Source organism: Chanodichthys erythropterus, chromosome 7 (assembly GCF_024489055.1).
Source record: "Chanodichthys erythropterus isolate Z2021 chromosome 7, ASM2448905v1, whole genome shotgun sequence".
NCBI classification, from domain to species: Eukaryota; Metazoa; Chordata; class Actinopteri; order Cypriniformes; family Xenocyprididae; genus Chanodichthys; species Chanodichthys erythropterus.
The window spans coordinates 10,562,494-10,578,290 of record NC_090227.1 but is presented as its reverse complement, the minus strand read 5'-3'; the positions used below and the strand labels follow the sequence as shown (position 1 = coordinate 10,578,290).

Here is a 15,797-nt window from a genome sequence, read left to right as displayed (position 1 = left end):
GTATGTCTTTATTATTTAATTTGCAAACTGTGGTGAGAAATTTAAATGTATACCCCCAAGAGTATTAAAAATTGAATTAGGAAAAACGTTCCAGACACTTCGTCTTCAAAAACTCTATCAACCATTTAAGTGTACTAAAATCTAAGACCTCAAGTCCCCCTTGCTCCTTAGTATTACAGATTACTTCTTTCTTTAAACGATGCGTCTTTTTTCTCAAATGAAAGGCATAAAGTATCTTGTTTTAGGAGGAACATCTCGATCAGAAATATTCAGTAGTATAAAATGCAAAAGCGTCATGGAGGAGGCGTGGTTAGTGACTCTACGCTGATAAAGAGTGACGGAGGCTCGTTCTCTACTACGAGACTGACTGCTGTTTGCGCAACTGTCGGTGGAGAGCGCAGTCTGACATCGCTGGGAGGGTGAGCTGCTTTATTATTTACACTTTTATGGAGAGAATGATACATTTTATTCTACAATTACTGTTTAATCCGATTTTTTATATATATACTGAAGAAAACGTATATTTCAAGCGCGTGCTGTTGGTTCGCGTCTTTGTGCTCTCATGAGCAATGGCGCAGCCGGCTTTGTGTTTCTTAGCATTGCGTAGACTGCCTTTCATTTATGCTGTGTTTTAGCTAAAGATTCTCATTCATATGGACCATATGTTAATACTACCAGCAAAAGAGACTTAAGCAGGTTTAAGGTGGACGTTGTTGAATATGAATGTCATTTTGTTAATGTAAGGCCCGAGCCTAGAGAAACAGCCGCTCATTATAACAGCCGTTATTATGAATCATTTATCCATTTATGGACTGATCTGCGTTCAGTTCTGTGTTAATGCTGCATAGACATACAACACAAACGCTTGCTTGAATTAGCCTGAAACACCATGAAACTGAGATAAAATGGCAGCATGGTGGTTAATAAAAAACGGCAGTAACTTAAATTAAACCTATATTTGAATTCACAACAAGAAAATGTACAAAATGACAAACATTCTGAGATCTCATTATCCTGAATGATAAATACAGTATACATAGTATTAATTATGATTTGACAGCAGTGACAATAACTGTAACAATTATAATGTTTTGTTGGAAATTGTGGTTACTATTTTTTTTTTTTTTTTTTTTTGTCAAGGATGTTTACCATATAAGGGTAGTTGACAAAACATGGACTAAAAACGTTTTACTATAGGTTAGAATGCTAATGGTTGTTTTATGTTATATTTTCTTTATTTAGCTTTGAAGTTCATTTAAAAAAAATGCAGTGTGACAAATGCATATATTCTTTTGTCTCTTAAAGGGACAGTTCACCCAAAAATGAAAATTTGATGTTTATCTGCTTACCCCCAGCGCATCCAAGATGTAGGTGACTTTGTTTCTTCAGTAGAACAAAAATGATGATTTTTAACTCCAACTGTTGCCGTCTGTCAGTCAAATAATGCGAGTGAATGGGAACTCTATCAATAAAAGTTGAGAAAACTTGCATAGACAAATCCAAATTAAACCCTGTGGCTCGTGATGACACATTGATGTCCTAAGACACAAAACGATCGGTTTGTGCGAGAAACCGATAGTTGCCGATAGTAACCGCACTCATTGAAGTATAAGCGCGAGACATCACTGCCGTTGTCAGAGCGCAGTCAGACCTCACTAACAGAGTACTGAACGCAGTTGGACATTGTGGTGTTTTAGAGGTAAAAAAATGATATAAATACTGTTCAGTTTCTCGCACAAACTGATCGTTTTGTGGATTGTTTCTCGCACAAACTGATCGTTAGGACATCAATGTGTCGTCACGCGCAGCAGGGTTTAATTTGGATTTATGCAACTTTTTTCAACTCCTATTGATAGAGTTCCCATTCACTCGCATTATTTGACTGACAGACACCAACGGTTGCAGTTAAAAATCATCATTTGTGTTCTACTGAAGAAACAAAGTCACCTACATCTTGGATGCGCTGGGGGTAAGCAGATAAACATCAAATTTTCATTTTTGGGTGAACTATCCCTTTAATAATCGCACAAGAATTAGATAAAGGTTGATTAAATTGATTTTAGTCAAATTATAGGTCACTCTGCAGAAGACTGCTACCCATTAATAAAACTTGTTTGATGTTCTTGTTCATCAGATGTCCATCATTTGGACAACATTTCTTATATATAAAACATAAACCCTGTAATGTATTTTTGACCTTGACTTTTTCAGTTAGAAAATGTCCTGTTGGTTGAGGGAACAGACTTTGTTGCTGGCAGAAGATTACATCGGCTTCTGCAGTGGGATCCAACAGACGCCTCCCAGCGAGTCAGCAGAGGCCATGAGATACCTGGCCAAAGAGATGGAACAGCAGCACAGAACCAAATTCCGATCCCTCTCCCAGGAGTTCCTGGACACCTGCAGATCAGATCCCAGCAAGTGTCTGCAGAGCGTCATGAGGGAACTGGTAGGAGATGGAAAACTGAACTGGGGAAGGGTGGTTTCCATCTTTACTTTCACTGGAGTGCTGGCCAGTGAGCTTCTGTCCAGAGGAGAGAATTCTGAGTGCCCCAAGAGACTGGCTGAGACCATAGCTGACTACCTAGGAGGGGAAAAACAAGACTGGCTGGTGGAAAATGGAGGATGGGTAAGCATTAGCAATGTAGACTCGGACAGACGACATTTAAAGGGTTAGTTCGCCCAAAAATGAAAATTCTGTCAATTATTACTCACCCTCTTGCCATTCCACACCCGTAAAACCTTCGTTAATCTTCGGAACACAAATTAAGATATTTTAGTTGAAATCCGATGGCTCCTCTCTCAAGATCCATAAAGGTACTAAAAATGCATCTAAATCAGTTCATGTGAGTACAGTGGTTCAATATTAATATTATAAAGCGACGAGAATATTTTTGGTGCACCAAAAAAAAAATGTAAAAAAAATAACGACTTTTAGTGATGGCCGATTTCAAAACACTGCTTCAGGAAGCTTTGGAGCATAAATTAATCAGCGTGTCGAATGTGTTGTTCGGAGCGCCAAAGTCATGTGACGGGTGTGAAACGGCATGAGGGTAAGTAATAAATGTCAGAATTTTCATTTTTTGGTGAACTAGCCCTTTAAGGCCCCGATATACTCACTGAAAAGTATTTTTTCGTTTTTCGCTTTGAGGTAAAAAGTTCAAAATGCTTTTGCTGCAGTATTCTGGTAGTCAACATTTCCACAACGCCCATGCTGCTGCAAGCGACAATTAGATGAATATGTAAATATATGCTGCTTGCTTTCCTCTCAATAACAAAAATGACAGTGGTGAAAAAACAGCAGTTAAAGTATCTGATTATAGCACGTGAATGTTTAAAGCAAGCTGCTATACAGTATTAAACATGAAAAAACTGTGTTTTTCAATTAGAATTACAACTTCAGTTTCTACTATAAAGCAGCTCTTTAGGGCGTTCATGTTTTTACTAGCGTCTGAGCTCGCAGACTGAACAGAAGAAATTAACCGGAGAAGATTTCCACATCAAAGAAGGCGGAGCCTCAAAGCATACATACCTATTACATAATCGACATGGGCCATTGATAGTTCGAATGTGTTTACCAGCTGGCTCTAACTTATCTGGGAAGCTTTGAGCCTCAGAAACGAGCTCCAAAAGCTCTTTGTTTTGGTTTGAAATGACATCACATTTTGCCTAAAGTATATTGGGGCCTTTAAGCTGGTAAATGATGGTTTTATAGCCATTGCACTTGTGCGGTAGACGTAGTAGGAAGACCGTTTATAATCTGCAGGTTTCAAATAAAGCGTTTAGCTAGGGTTTTTTTTCAAACCAGTTCTGGTTGATGTGAAACTTGCGTGGGTGTTTAAAGAGCATCGTGTTTGATCCTTCATGTGTGCTCTCAGAAACCCAGCCTGTTTTGCTGCGTTTGATGCCTCAATCTCTTGAGTCTTTCCTACCAGTATACTTCAATGTGCACATTTTTAAGTGTAATTGGAAGGTACGTACTGCAGTGATATGCTCGTCTAGTTTTTGGAGTAGAACAGTGTATACCTTCTTGTGGCTGCCCTGTTTTTGTGAATTAGAGAGTGACACAAGCCAAAGAATTCTGGGAATGCTTGTGGGGAAAACTCTTTAAAACAGGCTCTCAAAAGTCTCACCAAGGACTTTTTTGTGTGGGCGTCCAGTTTTTCAATCTCCTAGGCACTGATCTATAAAGGCAATACTTGTTCCAACTGTAAATAACCTCAGGAGACATTGTTGACTTAAGCAGACTGATATCTGCTGTAATTACACACATGATTTTGAGGAACATATTAGTCAACAGTCAAATGCAAATGTTTTAGCTGTAGCTCCCACTGAAATGTGACCAGGCCTTCGTCACTGAAATTTTGTTTAAATGAATCATGTCTAATGAATGTACGTCCTATGGCTTAAAAAAGATCACTCTCTATAAGTCACAATGAAACTGAAGTAATGACAGATCTTTTCTTAATTGTATCATACACTTGATTAGGTTTCGGATTATCAAAAATTAAATATGTGGAACCATAGGACCATACGTGTTCCGGTTTTTGATTGGATGGAGACAAATCTGAATGCAAGCTTTCAGTCGGTTGTAAGAAAGAGAAGGGCTTCAAGTTGTGTTAACATGGGTTCACATTAGTGCATTTTGCAGGCAAAAATCTCTATTGTCAATCGTGTAGAGATTTATGAAACGCAAAAGTCACTTACAAATGAAGGCATTTTCTGTTTCTGTTAATGTGGTGAATTGGCGTGAAAAAATTGAACCCATTGCAAAATCTGCATTTCGAAATCTTTTACCCTCACATGAAATTCCTGATCGCTTGGATTACTATTGAAAAGACTGGATTTCGCCCATGACAATTTGCTGAGCAATGGTAAATGCACCTGCAACTTACTGGGTTAGTTAGGGTCACCCAAAAATGGAAATTCTGTCATTTAATTACTCACCCTCATGTCGCTTCAAACCCTTAAGACCTTCATTCATTTTCGGAACACAAATTAAGATATTTTTGATTAAATCAGTGAGCTGTCTGGCCTCCGATTAAACTGCAACAAAATTACCACTTTCAAGCCCCAGAAAGGTAGCAAAGGCATTTTTAAAATAGTCCATGTGACTACAGTCATTCAATCCTAATGTTATGAAGCAACGAGAATAGATTTTGTGCACAAAAAAAATAAAATAATTGCTTTATTCAGTAATTTCTTCTTTTCCATATTCAGTCTCGCAGATGACGTAGTAAACACAGTGCAGGGCTTCCGGGTTCTACGTCAGAACGCAGGCTCAGTATTGGCCGACGTTGTTCATGTGAGCAACATGACGCATGTGTGTGATGCTGACGCAGGCCAATAATGAGGTGGCATTCTGACTTAGAACAAGAATAAGAGAGAAGTCTGATGTTTCACTGGAAGATTGAGTTATGAAATTTTGGATACGAATGATAAATATAAATTAATTGTTTACAGTAAGATCAATAACATGCATTTAGAAAATAAAAGAGTAGTTGAGCTGCATCATTGTCATTTACTCACCCACATTCCATTCCAAACTCATATTTACTCTTCAATGGAATACAAACCTTCTTCATTTTTCCATAGAATGAAAATATTTGCCTTTACAAAGGCACCATAAAACTAGTCTATACAACTTATATATATATATATATATATATATATATATATATATATATATATATATACTAATGTATGTGAGAACTAATGGTGTTTGGCATCAGACAGGCCATATTTGAAAATGCATAAATGAGATTTGATAGCTTTGGCAAAATAGTGACGTAAATCTCTGTCTGTTCCTCAGGAAAAGCTATAATTTGACTTCAGAAGACTTATGGCGCACATGTCATATGGAGGTTTTTTTATTTATTTTTTTTGTTTTTTTTTTCATCCTCTTTCACTTTTGTTGTATAGCGGGGAAAATGTACTTGCTTGACTTCTCTTTTTGTGTTCAGCAAAGGAAAGTCACATGGATTTGGAACGTCATAAGGGCGAGTAAATGACAGAAAGGATGAACCAGCCCTTAAAACCAGTTAGTTGCATGTTGGTCTAATTCAGTGGTTTTCAGTTCTGGTCCTCGTGACCCAACACTCTGCAAATTTTGTATGTCTCCTTTATTTAACACACCTGATTCAATCATCAGCTCGTTAGGAAAGAGCTCCATGAACTGAACTGTGCGTGTTAGGTAAGAGACATACAAAATGCGTACAGTAATGAATCTCCAGGACCAGAATTGAAAAGCACTGGTCTAATTTACGCTTTTATAACATCACCAGTGGCATTATTGCTATTGCTAAGTCTTAAAATCGAAAATCCGGTCACTTATGGCTTGAGGCAAACAGCAGCTTGTATTTGCATAAATAAAGAGTTTGAGAGGCCATCCTGCAGTCTATTCTGTCTCTCCCTATTTTCTCTTTCTCTTTTATTTGGCAGCTGTTGAAAGCAGAGCCGAAGGCCAGTCAGCCATTTAGTCTATTGTGTTTACCATACGGTTGATCTCCGTGCTTCACTCAGAGTTTGTGCAGCATATGATTGTGGACTAGTGCACCTGGACTCACTCTGACCAGTACAGCAGGTGTCTGTCTGAAGACAGCTGCTCTGCCTGACTCCTCAAGCCTTCTGCTGTTTGTTCGGGTCCACAGGCAGTTACAAACAACAGTTACACCCGCCTGTGTCTTTGCCTGCTGCTTCTGAAACTTTCATATCTGCATTTAACCCTCGAAATGTCTGTTAGCCCCTGAAATGCACACTACATCACAGAAAGCCCAGGATATATGAGCACCAACACCTAAAGAGGACATGGCATTATTTCAGTATGTTCTTTGATGATTTTGGCACACAAAAAAAAGTCATATATTTGAACCCTCATTTTGACCCCTGTCATTGCATAGGAAAAAGTGTCAATGTCCCCTCACTACTGTTCATGAATGTTTTGAAAACATTATCCATGTAAAACCTTCAATAACAAAGCATTATGAAACTTAATGCTTAATGTTTGCTGCTGTTAGATCCAATACAGTTGACTGTATGATCTATCAACAAAAGTTTCTTTGTGAACTCTCCATTACACTGTGTCCTGTTTACAACAATCTGCAGTCAAATGCTCTGAACAAACATAATCCTCCAATGTCATCTGGGATGCCATTAAAAAATAAACCATCCACTTCCTGATGCTGGGGTCCTTCTGAAGGCTGAAAAGACACAAACATGCCGTTTAAACATGATGCGTCAAAGCAAACGTTCCTTTACTCTTCCATTTGTCCTGTTGTCGGGAGTAGCTCAAGCATGTGGAGTGTGTCAGAAAAGGGATCTGTATACTGTATTAACATTTAGATAGCTGTTAAGCGACTGAACACCAGTGGGCGGGGCCAATGTTGTGATGTTAAGCGATTCGTCGATGGTCACACAATATCCAAACAAGCCATTTTTGAATGATAGAAAACATGTTATATATCAAAAGTTTAAGATAGGTTTGATATCTAATTATATTATTAGATTTTGAAACCGAGCATACATTATCCACTACTTGTTTCATTTGAATTATTGTTAAAGATGTATGTGCCGTTCCTCCTGAGAGGTGAGCAGGGTTATGTAATCTTCTCATATTTTCAGAGTAAGTAGGCTGTGCTATTATGTAATATCTCTGCTTATTGTTGAGATTTTAGCTACTATGACTAACAAGGTCCGAAATACTGTGTCATAAGGGCGTAGGGAGCAAAATGTGAATCTTATACTGAATTTTTTATTTGTTTTTCCTTGTCTTTTGTAGGAGGGTTTCTGCAGGTTTTCCCACAACGCAAAACAGTTGAACCAAGAGTCGTCGATGAAGACGGCACTGTTTGCAGCAGCAGGAGTGGGTTTAGCTGGTCTAACCTTTCTCTTAGTACGCTGATGATTTTAGATTCTCTCGCTCTCTTTTTCTCTTTCACACACTACACACCTGCTCTCTGTTTTCTGTCATATGGCTAAGTCAAAACAGTTCATAAAGAGAAACCGGTCTTTGGGTTCTCAGCCGAATGTTTTTGCACATTTCTTTCCATGTCCTTGCCTGTAATTACAGCAAACAGTCATTCCTGTTGATTGTATACTCTTCACATGGCCTTCTGGAGAAAAAAGATGGAAGTTCTAATTCTTTGCATATCTAACATGGTGCTTTTTATTTCATAATTGCTTTTGTCACCTGTCCCTGTGTAAATCTTGTTAGTTTAGATAGTATTTACAGTTTATTTTGTGAACATGATATGAAACCACAGTTTATTGTTTGTAATGTATCTTTCAGTCTGAAAACACAACGCTTCACCGATCGCAGTTGTGTCAGAAACCATTGTAACGCAAAAGAGACAAAGCACAAATATTTTGTAACGAGTTATTCATTTGTCTCCTTTTTTAGACCACTTTCTGCCTTGACTAGTGGTTTACATTTGATCACCTTCCAATGTCTCTCAGCTTCATCCTGAAAGTCATTTGTTTTATTAAAGGTGCTAGCTTGTTCGGTTTCAAGGATGTGATATTCTGCCCACTTGTAAGTTTACGTTGTAAATTTATTTATTTACCTTATAAGAACAAATTATTACTATTTAGGCAATTCCCAACAATTGACAAAACATTATATTTTTGCATTGTTTTATTTATTGACTTCTTTCTTAATAAAATAATTTTACTGTGAAGACAATTGTTTTTTATCAAGTCAATCTTGTGTGTTTCTGATTGTAGCTCTATTGTGTAAGTTGTGCACTAATATTTCAGAGTATGCATTGCATTCTCATTATTTGCGCTGTAGAGCACGTTAGTGTAAACCAGTGGTTCTCAACTCTGGTCCTGGGGACCCATCGCTCTGCACCTGATTCAGATTATCAGTTTAAAAGAGCTCCATGAACCGAACTGAGTATGTCAGATAAAAGAGACATACAAAATGTGCAGAGCAGTGGGTCCTCATGAACAAAGTTGAGAACCACTTGCATAAATTGTCTTGTAGAGTTCTCCTTTTTGTGCATGGACTCTCAGGTCCACTTAAAGAGTATATGAAGGGTACATAGTGGCTATGAAGGGCCCTTCTGAACCCTAACCCTGAACCCATTTTTCTTCAGTTAACCCAACCCTTTCTTACTCATGGTTATCGGTTCTGAAAACGTGTCCATGAGTAAGTTGTGAATTCAGAGTATGTTTACAGTAAACACACAATAATGTTCTCAACAGAGTGCTGCATCCTGGATTCTGAAAAACAGTATGTGAAAAGAGAAGTATGTCCTAATTCAACGTATTTATAAAACAGCATGTGAAAAGTACCCAGAAGACCTACTGCTTCTGGCGGTATTCTGATGCTGGTAGGTTATGTAACGGTGACAACACAACAAATGTAGTATATCCGGATTACATTCATACTATATAGAACTTTTTATAACAGAAAAAAATGATTACTTTAAAAAATAGTCCCTACTCAGAAAGTATGCAATTTCGGACATAGCCCAGAAATCACCATTGAAACAAATCTTTAGTAAACAAAATGGGATATGAGTAAGGTTTAAGGGATAAAGTAAGGGTCAACAATGTAATTATAGATGTAATTACAGAAATAAATTGCATATGTTTAAAAAAAATACCTGCATATAATAACAAAGTACAATTTAAAAACATTCATATGAGCATTGTATCAAATGATTAATTTATATGTTAAGTACATAGTAGTCAAAGGTCCAGTGTGTAATATATAGGAGGATCTTTTGACAGAAATGCAATATAATACACATAACTATGTTTTCAGTGGTATATAGTCCTTACACAATGAACCATTGTGTTTTTATTATCTTAGAATGATCCATTTTTATCTATACACAACCCCACCTTTAGATGCCACTAAATTTTACACACTAAACCTTTAAGAACACCTAATATAAAGAAGGACCATATTTTTTTATTATCGAAATATGGCCTGTTGCAAAAAAAAAAAAAAATCCTGTTGAATACAGATCCACAATGTGTGAGATAAGAATAAAATGTAGCAAAATATTAAATGAACATTGCTTTATGTTATAATAGTGCTTTAAAAGATAACTACAATATTGTGCAAAATGTCACACCCCCTGAAGCCTCATAAATAGGGCACATATGGGTGCTGAATACCTCTGATAAGGATATACTAACCCTAAAACCGGAACAGGTTAGGTGTGTTCAAGTTGAAGAGTTGCTGTGCAGACAGTTTTGTGTATGACATCAAAGTTGAGAGCGATTCGAAAGCATACCCATCTGCGCTCTTATCGCTCTCGCAGTACTTTGATGTCATACAACGATCAGTCTGCGCCGTGCCGCTTCAAGTCCAACACACCTGTTATGTTTTGAGAATAAGTTGCTATGGCTACCTACACACCCTGAAAGTTACCTCAGTTTTTAGAACTATAAATTGACGTTATATGTAAATTTACCCGGGTATGTGGCATAACCTGCTTTCTGACATATCGCCTAGGCCAACACTGCCCACTTGCAAAACATTGGTTTAGCATTCATGGCTGCCTTTGAATACTTTCGTAAAGTACTTACTTAAAAAAAAAAAAAAAACTCAAACAAATCTCTCCTACTGAACAGCAACTGGAAACCATTCTGCTGACTATCATATTTCCAAACATGTTTTGAACCCTTCTGCAGCACACAAGTTGGGAGAGTCAGATTCTGGTAAGCATTTAGTGTACAGCTGTGATCATAAATGAAATGTTCTGAAAGAGAAGCCAATGCTGGTAGCAGATGTCAGACAGTCTGAAGGAATGCAGCATCCCAGTGGAAAAACATTTTGCTCAGATTGCTTGGGCGTCTTACTGGAGTTCTCAATTAAAGGATTAGTTCACTTTAAAATACATTTTTCCCGATAATTTACTCACCCCCATGTCATCCAAGAAGTCCATGTTCTTTCTTCAGTCGAAAAAGAAATTAAGGTTTTTGATGAAAACATTCCAGGATTATTCTCCTTATAGTGGACTTCAATGGCCTCCAAACGGTTGAAGGTCAAAACTACAGTTTCAGTGCAGCTTCAAAGGGCTTTAAACAATACCAGACAAGGAATAAGGGTCTTATCTAGTGAAGCGATCAGTCATTTTTGAAAAAATGTAAATGTATATGCTTTATATAAACAAATGATTGCCTTCAAAGTGGTTCCGCCAAAACTGCACTTTCGTATTCTTCAAAAAGGTTACGCCGTATGTCCTACGCCTTCCCTATTCTACTTACGGAAAAAAATGGAACTGGCGCTGCAATCATTCCGTAAGTAGAATAGGGAAGGTGTAGGACATACAGCGTAAGCTTTTTGAAGAATACGAAAGTGCAGTTTTGGCAGATATAAATCATATACATTTACATTTTTTTCGAAAATGACCGATCGTTTTGCTAGATGTCTGGTATCGTTTAAAGCCCTTTGAAGCTGCACTGAAACTGTAATTTTGACCTTCCACCATTTGAAGGCCATTGAAGTCCATTATAAGGAGAATAATCCTGGAATGTTTTCATCAAAAACCTTCATTTCTTTTCGACTGAAGAAAGAAGGACATGGACATCTTGGATGACATGGGGTGAGTAAATTATCAGGAAAAATGTTTGAAAGTGAACTAATCCTTTAAGTTAGCGTCAACATTGCCTTAGATGTATTCACATTAGAGAGCTATAAAATTCATGTGAATGTCATAGCTCTGTTTTTTGAAGAGACATGTTTGACTTCATATTGAGATATCTGACTTTTTTCTGACTTTTGAGAAAATCTTCTTGAGATTACTTCTGAAAGAGATTCATGAGATTACTCAAGTCCTTTTTCATCAGAAGGTGTGTCTGAGAAGTAGGAGACTTTTGCAAATATCTCCATTTGCTCACCAATGTCTAGGTTTGGAGAAACTTTTCATACAGGACTGTTCAGTAATGGTCAGAAACATTGAGAGCTCAAATGTGAGCAAAAAATCTGCCAACTGAGCAACACACTGAGTGCATTGTGCAGTGCCATTGTTAGTCAAGATTACATGTTTTCCTTTCTCATTCAGCCTTTTTAAACCCAACTATGTTGGTTTCCAGTACATCTGACTCAGCAGTGCATTCTGGCTATTCCATTTACCAGATGCTGACGTTACAAAAGAGAAATACAAAAACAAATGTTCTCTATTCTAATCTTTTTCAGTTCATGAGTATGATTACTACGTCCCACAGAAATGGAATGGCAGGAAGAGGAATTCACTGAATTGCATCTGTTATTTTTCAACAACGTTAAGTTAATTTTAATTACATTTTTTTTTTTTTTCAGTTTAACTGTGAGACATTTTGAACACGTTTTTGTAAATACTTCTAATGTTGTGTGTTCAACAATTATGAAATGAGTTCAAATAAAGCAGCTCTACAGAAAAGAGTGATATCTTCATCCGGCACAGTTGAGTTCTAATCCCATAGTGTCAGTCAAATCCATAATAGTGCTGAATTTGCAGTTCAAAGTTAGGAATGGCAAAGACATTCTCGATTCATTTCTGAATGGCACACAGCCCTGTCTAAAACATGACTGTCTCTATTTACATTATCTCACTCCTTTAGTTTGCATCGATGGACTGAATTTGTCAGTGTTTTGCATGCGCTCTTCCGATTTAGGCCTTATCCCTCGTTCACAGATCTGATGTGGGAACTAGAACAAGGATGTCATTTCTTCATTCACAGCTGGTCTAGACTTTATCCTGGTCTTTATCTTTGTTGTCTACTGCACTGATCTTCGGCTGGGCTCCAAGACAGAACAGTTGACAATTAGACATTTACTATATAATTCTGGAATTTAAATCAGCATACTGAAATAAAAACAAACCATCAAACAAACAAAAATGTGTTTTGCAGACAGCATGGTCATCAAATAAGAATAAAAAAAAATATATATAAAATACATTTTTCAATTATGACAACTCTCGGAATAGATTTAAACAGCATTTCTTTATAAGCATGGAATATACATAGGCTTAGTCTTGGCAAACTAGATCTGCTACGCTGCTGCTGCTGCATGAGTGAAAGATTTTTCTGAAAAATGCACATGAATACGGTGCATAATTCGAGCTGCTGCAAGGAAAGTATGGAGAACCCCCTAAGCAGATCTAGGCAGGTGGTGCTGGGGAAGGTGGAGGGATAAGAATATATATATATATATATACCAAAATTTATTGAGACACTTTGAACATTTCATTCATTAATAAAGTTTATTTACTATAGTTTAAAAAATAGTAATAAAATATAACAAGATCTCAGAGTTAAACTGTGTCAGAAAAAAAATATCTAAATGATGTCATATAACACTTAAGCAAAACATGGTCAGGTCAAAGTGTCTGAATAATTTTTGGTTCATAATTATTATAAATTTTACTTGAAGTCCACTATATGAAGAATTTTTGGGTATAATATGTCACAGTTTACTTTATTTTGCTATCCTCACTTACATAAATGAAATAGTAAAAATAGTGTCTAGTAAAAATATAAAAAATAATAATATATATATTGTCCCCTTGGAATCATAAGGTTCTGTCTGACAGTTATTCTTATTTTTTAATGTTGTGTGCATTTTGGATCTACACAGTTTTCTATCTACACAGTCGAAAGGAATGCAAAAACTTTGACGCGCTATATCTCAAAACTACTTGGACTGCAGATAGAACCTTATGATTCCAAGATATGTATTCTCTCATCATAGCATTCATTTTTATTTAGTTGTATCTTTTCACATTATGCTTAAAATCATAACATCAGTTTTCTCTTTGAAGTCATTCTCTAGATACCTGCATCAAAGTTCTCTTTGAGTTCTCTTTGTGTGTTGTCTTTTGATTGTATTTTAAGTAACTGGTTTTGCAAAGACATGTCGGTCCTGAGAACATGCTAGTTTCTGTGTGCTGTATAAAACACAAAGAGAAAGTGGTATGAATTGCGTTTGTTTCCCAGCATTCTGGTTCTATTTTGGTAATCAATCCAACTCTCATTTCATCCAGAGAAAAAGGGTGCTTGTGAAAATTACTTAGGAAATATAAAAATAGACATAAATGAGTCTGTTGATATCAAGAGTATGGAGCTGTACAATAAATGTGGCTAGCAGCTCAGATCATCCCCCAACTGCACTCCATTATGCACATAGTCATGTTCTAACAGCGATCAACAATGTCAAAATGATTGAGATAGCCAATCAAATAAAAAGGCGGATATTACTGTTTTACAGAAACTGAACCTGAATAGAGCTGCAGTGATTAAGTATTTTTGTAAGCCAACGCAGAAATTAGCATCACCGTGGTTCACTAGACAAAAAACGTATATGATTTTTTCACTGGCTTATGGATTAATGCAGAAAATAAGCTCTGTGACTAACAAAAGTTTACGATTCTTACATGTTTTATTCATAATTATAATCTTCACAAATTAATTTTAAAGCCTAAATTCAATAGCCAGAATTAAAAAGCTAAACATAGGCTATAAAAAAATTACACCACAGTCACATTATTAAACATCTCCATCACTAATCTTCCAACAACTCTTTCGGTCTTTATTTAAAAAACATTATCCCTGAAAGTTTGAGTTAGAATAGTTTGCTACAGCATGATTATAAACACAACGAGGCTGTGAAAGCTGAATAGTGAGTAGATGAGATTTCCTGTTCGGCGTGATGATGTTTAATGTCCCCGAAAACCTCTGTAGTCTTGTTAGCAACTGTCTTTTTCAAGAACTTTAAAAAAATCACAAGAGGTATTTACTGATTTAATGTCATAGAATAAAACATGATATCTTGAGCTTGTGTTCACCTTATTTTAGGCATTTAACCAAAAAACGTTAAAAAAATAAATAAATAATAATAAAAAAAAATCTCTTCAGGACAATGGAACCAGAAAAGCTAAAATTTTAACTTGTTTCCAGGTTTTGGCCTACAAAAATACATCATCCCTTGCAGGGCTCTATTCAAGCAATGCTTCAGTTTTAAAATAGTGTGGCAGGGGAAAAGAGGGACAGAAATTACCCCTGAGGGGCCTTTATTGAGTGACAAAGATTGAAATTAGTGCAGGTGTTCCCAGGTGTAGGAAAGCTGTTGTTTCAGTGCAGAAATGAATGTGTGGCAACTTGCTTATGAACTGCAGCCTGGATTCCTTAGCAATCACTGGAGCCTACAGGAGAAAAGAACCAGAGAAAACGTTAGTCTGGTCTTGGGAGATCTAGTCTCCCCTAAGCTTCTTTCTGCTGTGCTTATATCTTCTTCTACTGATGGCTCTCATTCCCTGACTCCGCCTCCTGGCAATTGGATCCACTCCATTACCATGACAATGCTGACAAGTGCTCGGGGAGCTTGCCACACTCACCCCCGAAACACAGACTAGATAAAGGGGCAGCTGTAGTCTGGGGCATACAGAACTGGTGAAGTGGTGAGTGCCGCCTTGAGTTGTGGAAAGCACGTACATGGGTCTTAGCAGTAGGTGGTTTGTAATGCCTCAATGTTCCGAGTGAATTACCACATCGTCGATGTAGGCTGCAGCATTAGCTTGGTGCGGCTGTAGTACAATATCCACGAGCCCTTGGAACATTGCTGCCGCCCCATGTAGACCGAAGTGTAGAACCTGATAATGTGAGTTCCCCCCAGGGGTCTTTTCTCTGGCGTTCTTAGACAACGGCACTTACCAATAACCCTTAGTAAGGTCGAGTGTTGAGATGTGGCGGGCGCTGCCGAGGTGTTCGGCCAACTCATCCACTCGGGGCATGGGGTAGCGATCGATTTAGGACACCTCGTCCAGCTTTCTCGTCCAGTGAGTCCCATCTTTCTTGGGCACCAT

The 15,797-nt window shown here is 37.3% G+C and overlaps 1 protein-coding gene across 1 annotated transcript; it reads left to right on the top strand.

Moving 5' to 3' along the window:
• The first annotated feature begins 336 nt into the window (after nt 1-336).
• Nucleotides 337-8,671, top strand: bcl2l10 (BCL2 like 10). The gene is made up of 3 exons (XM_067389814.1): nt 337-419; nt 2,212-2,626; nt 7,775-8,671. The coding sequence occupies exons 2-3, from the start codon at nt 2,219-2,221 to the stop codon at nt 7,895-7,897; spliced, it is 531 nt and encodes a 176-aa protein (XP_067245915.1). The 5' UTR covers nt 337-419; nt 2,212-2,218; the 3' UTR covers nt 7,898-8,671.
• The last annotated feature ends 7,126 nt before the right edge of the window (nt 8,672-15,797 follow it).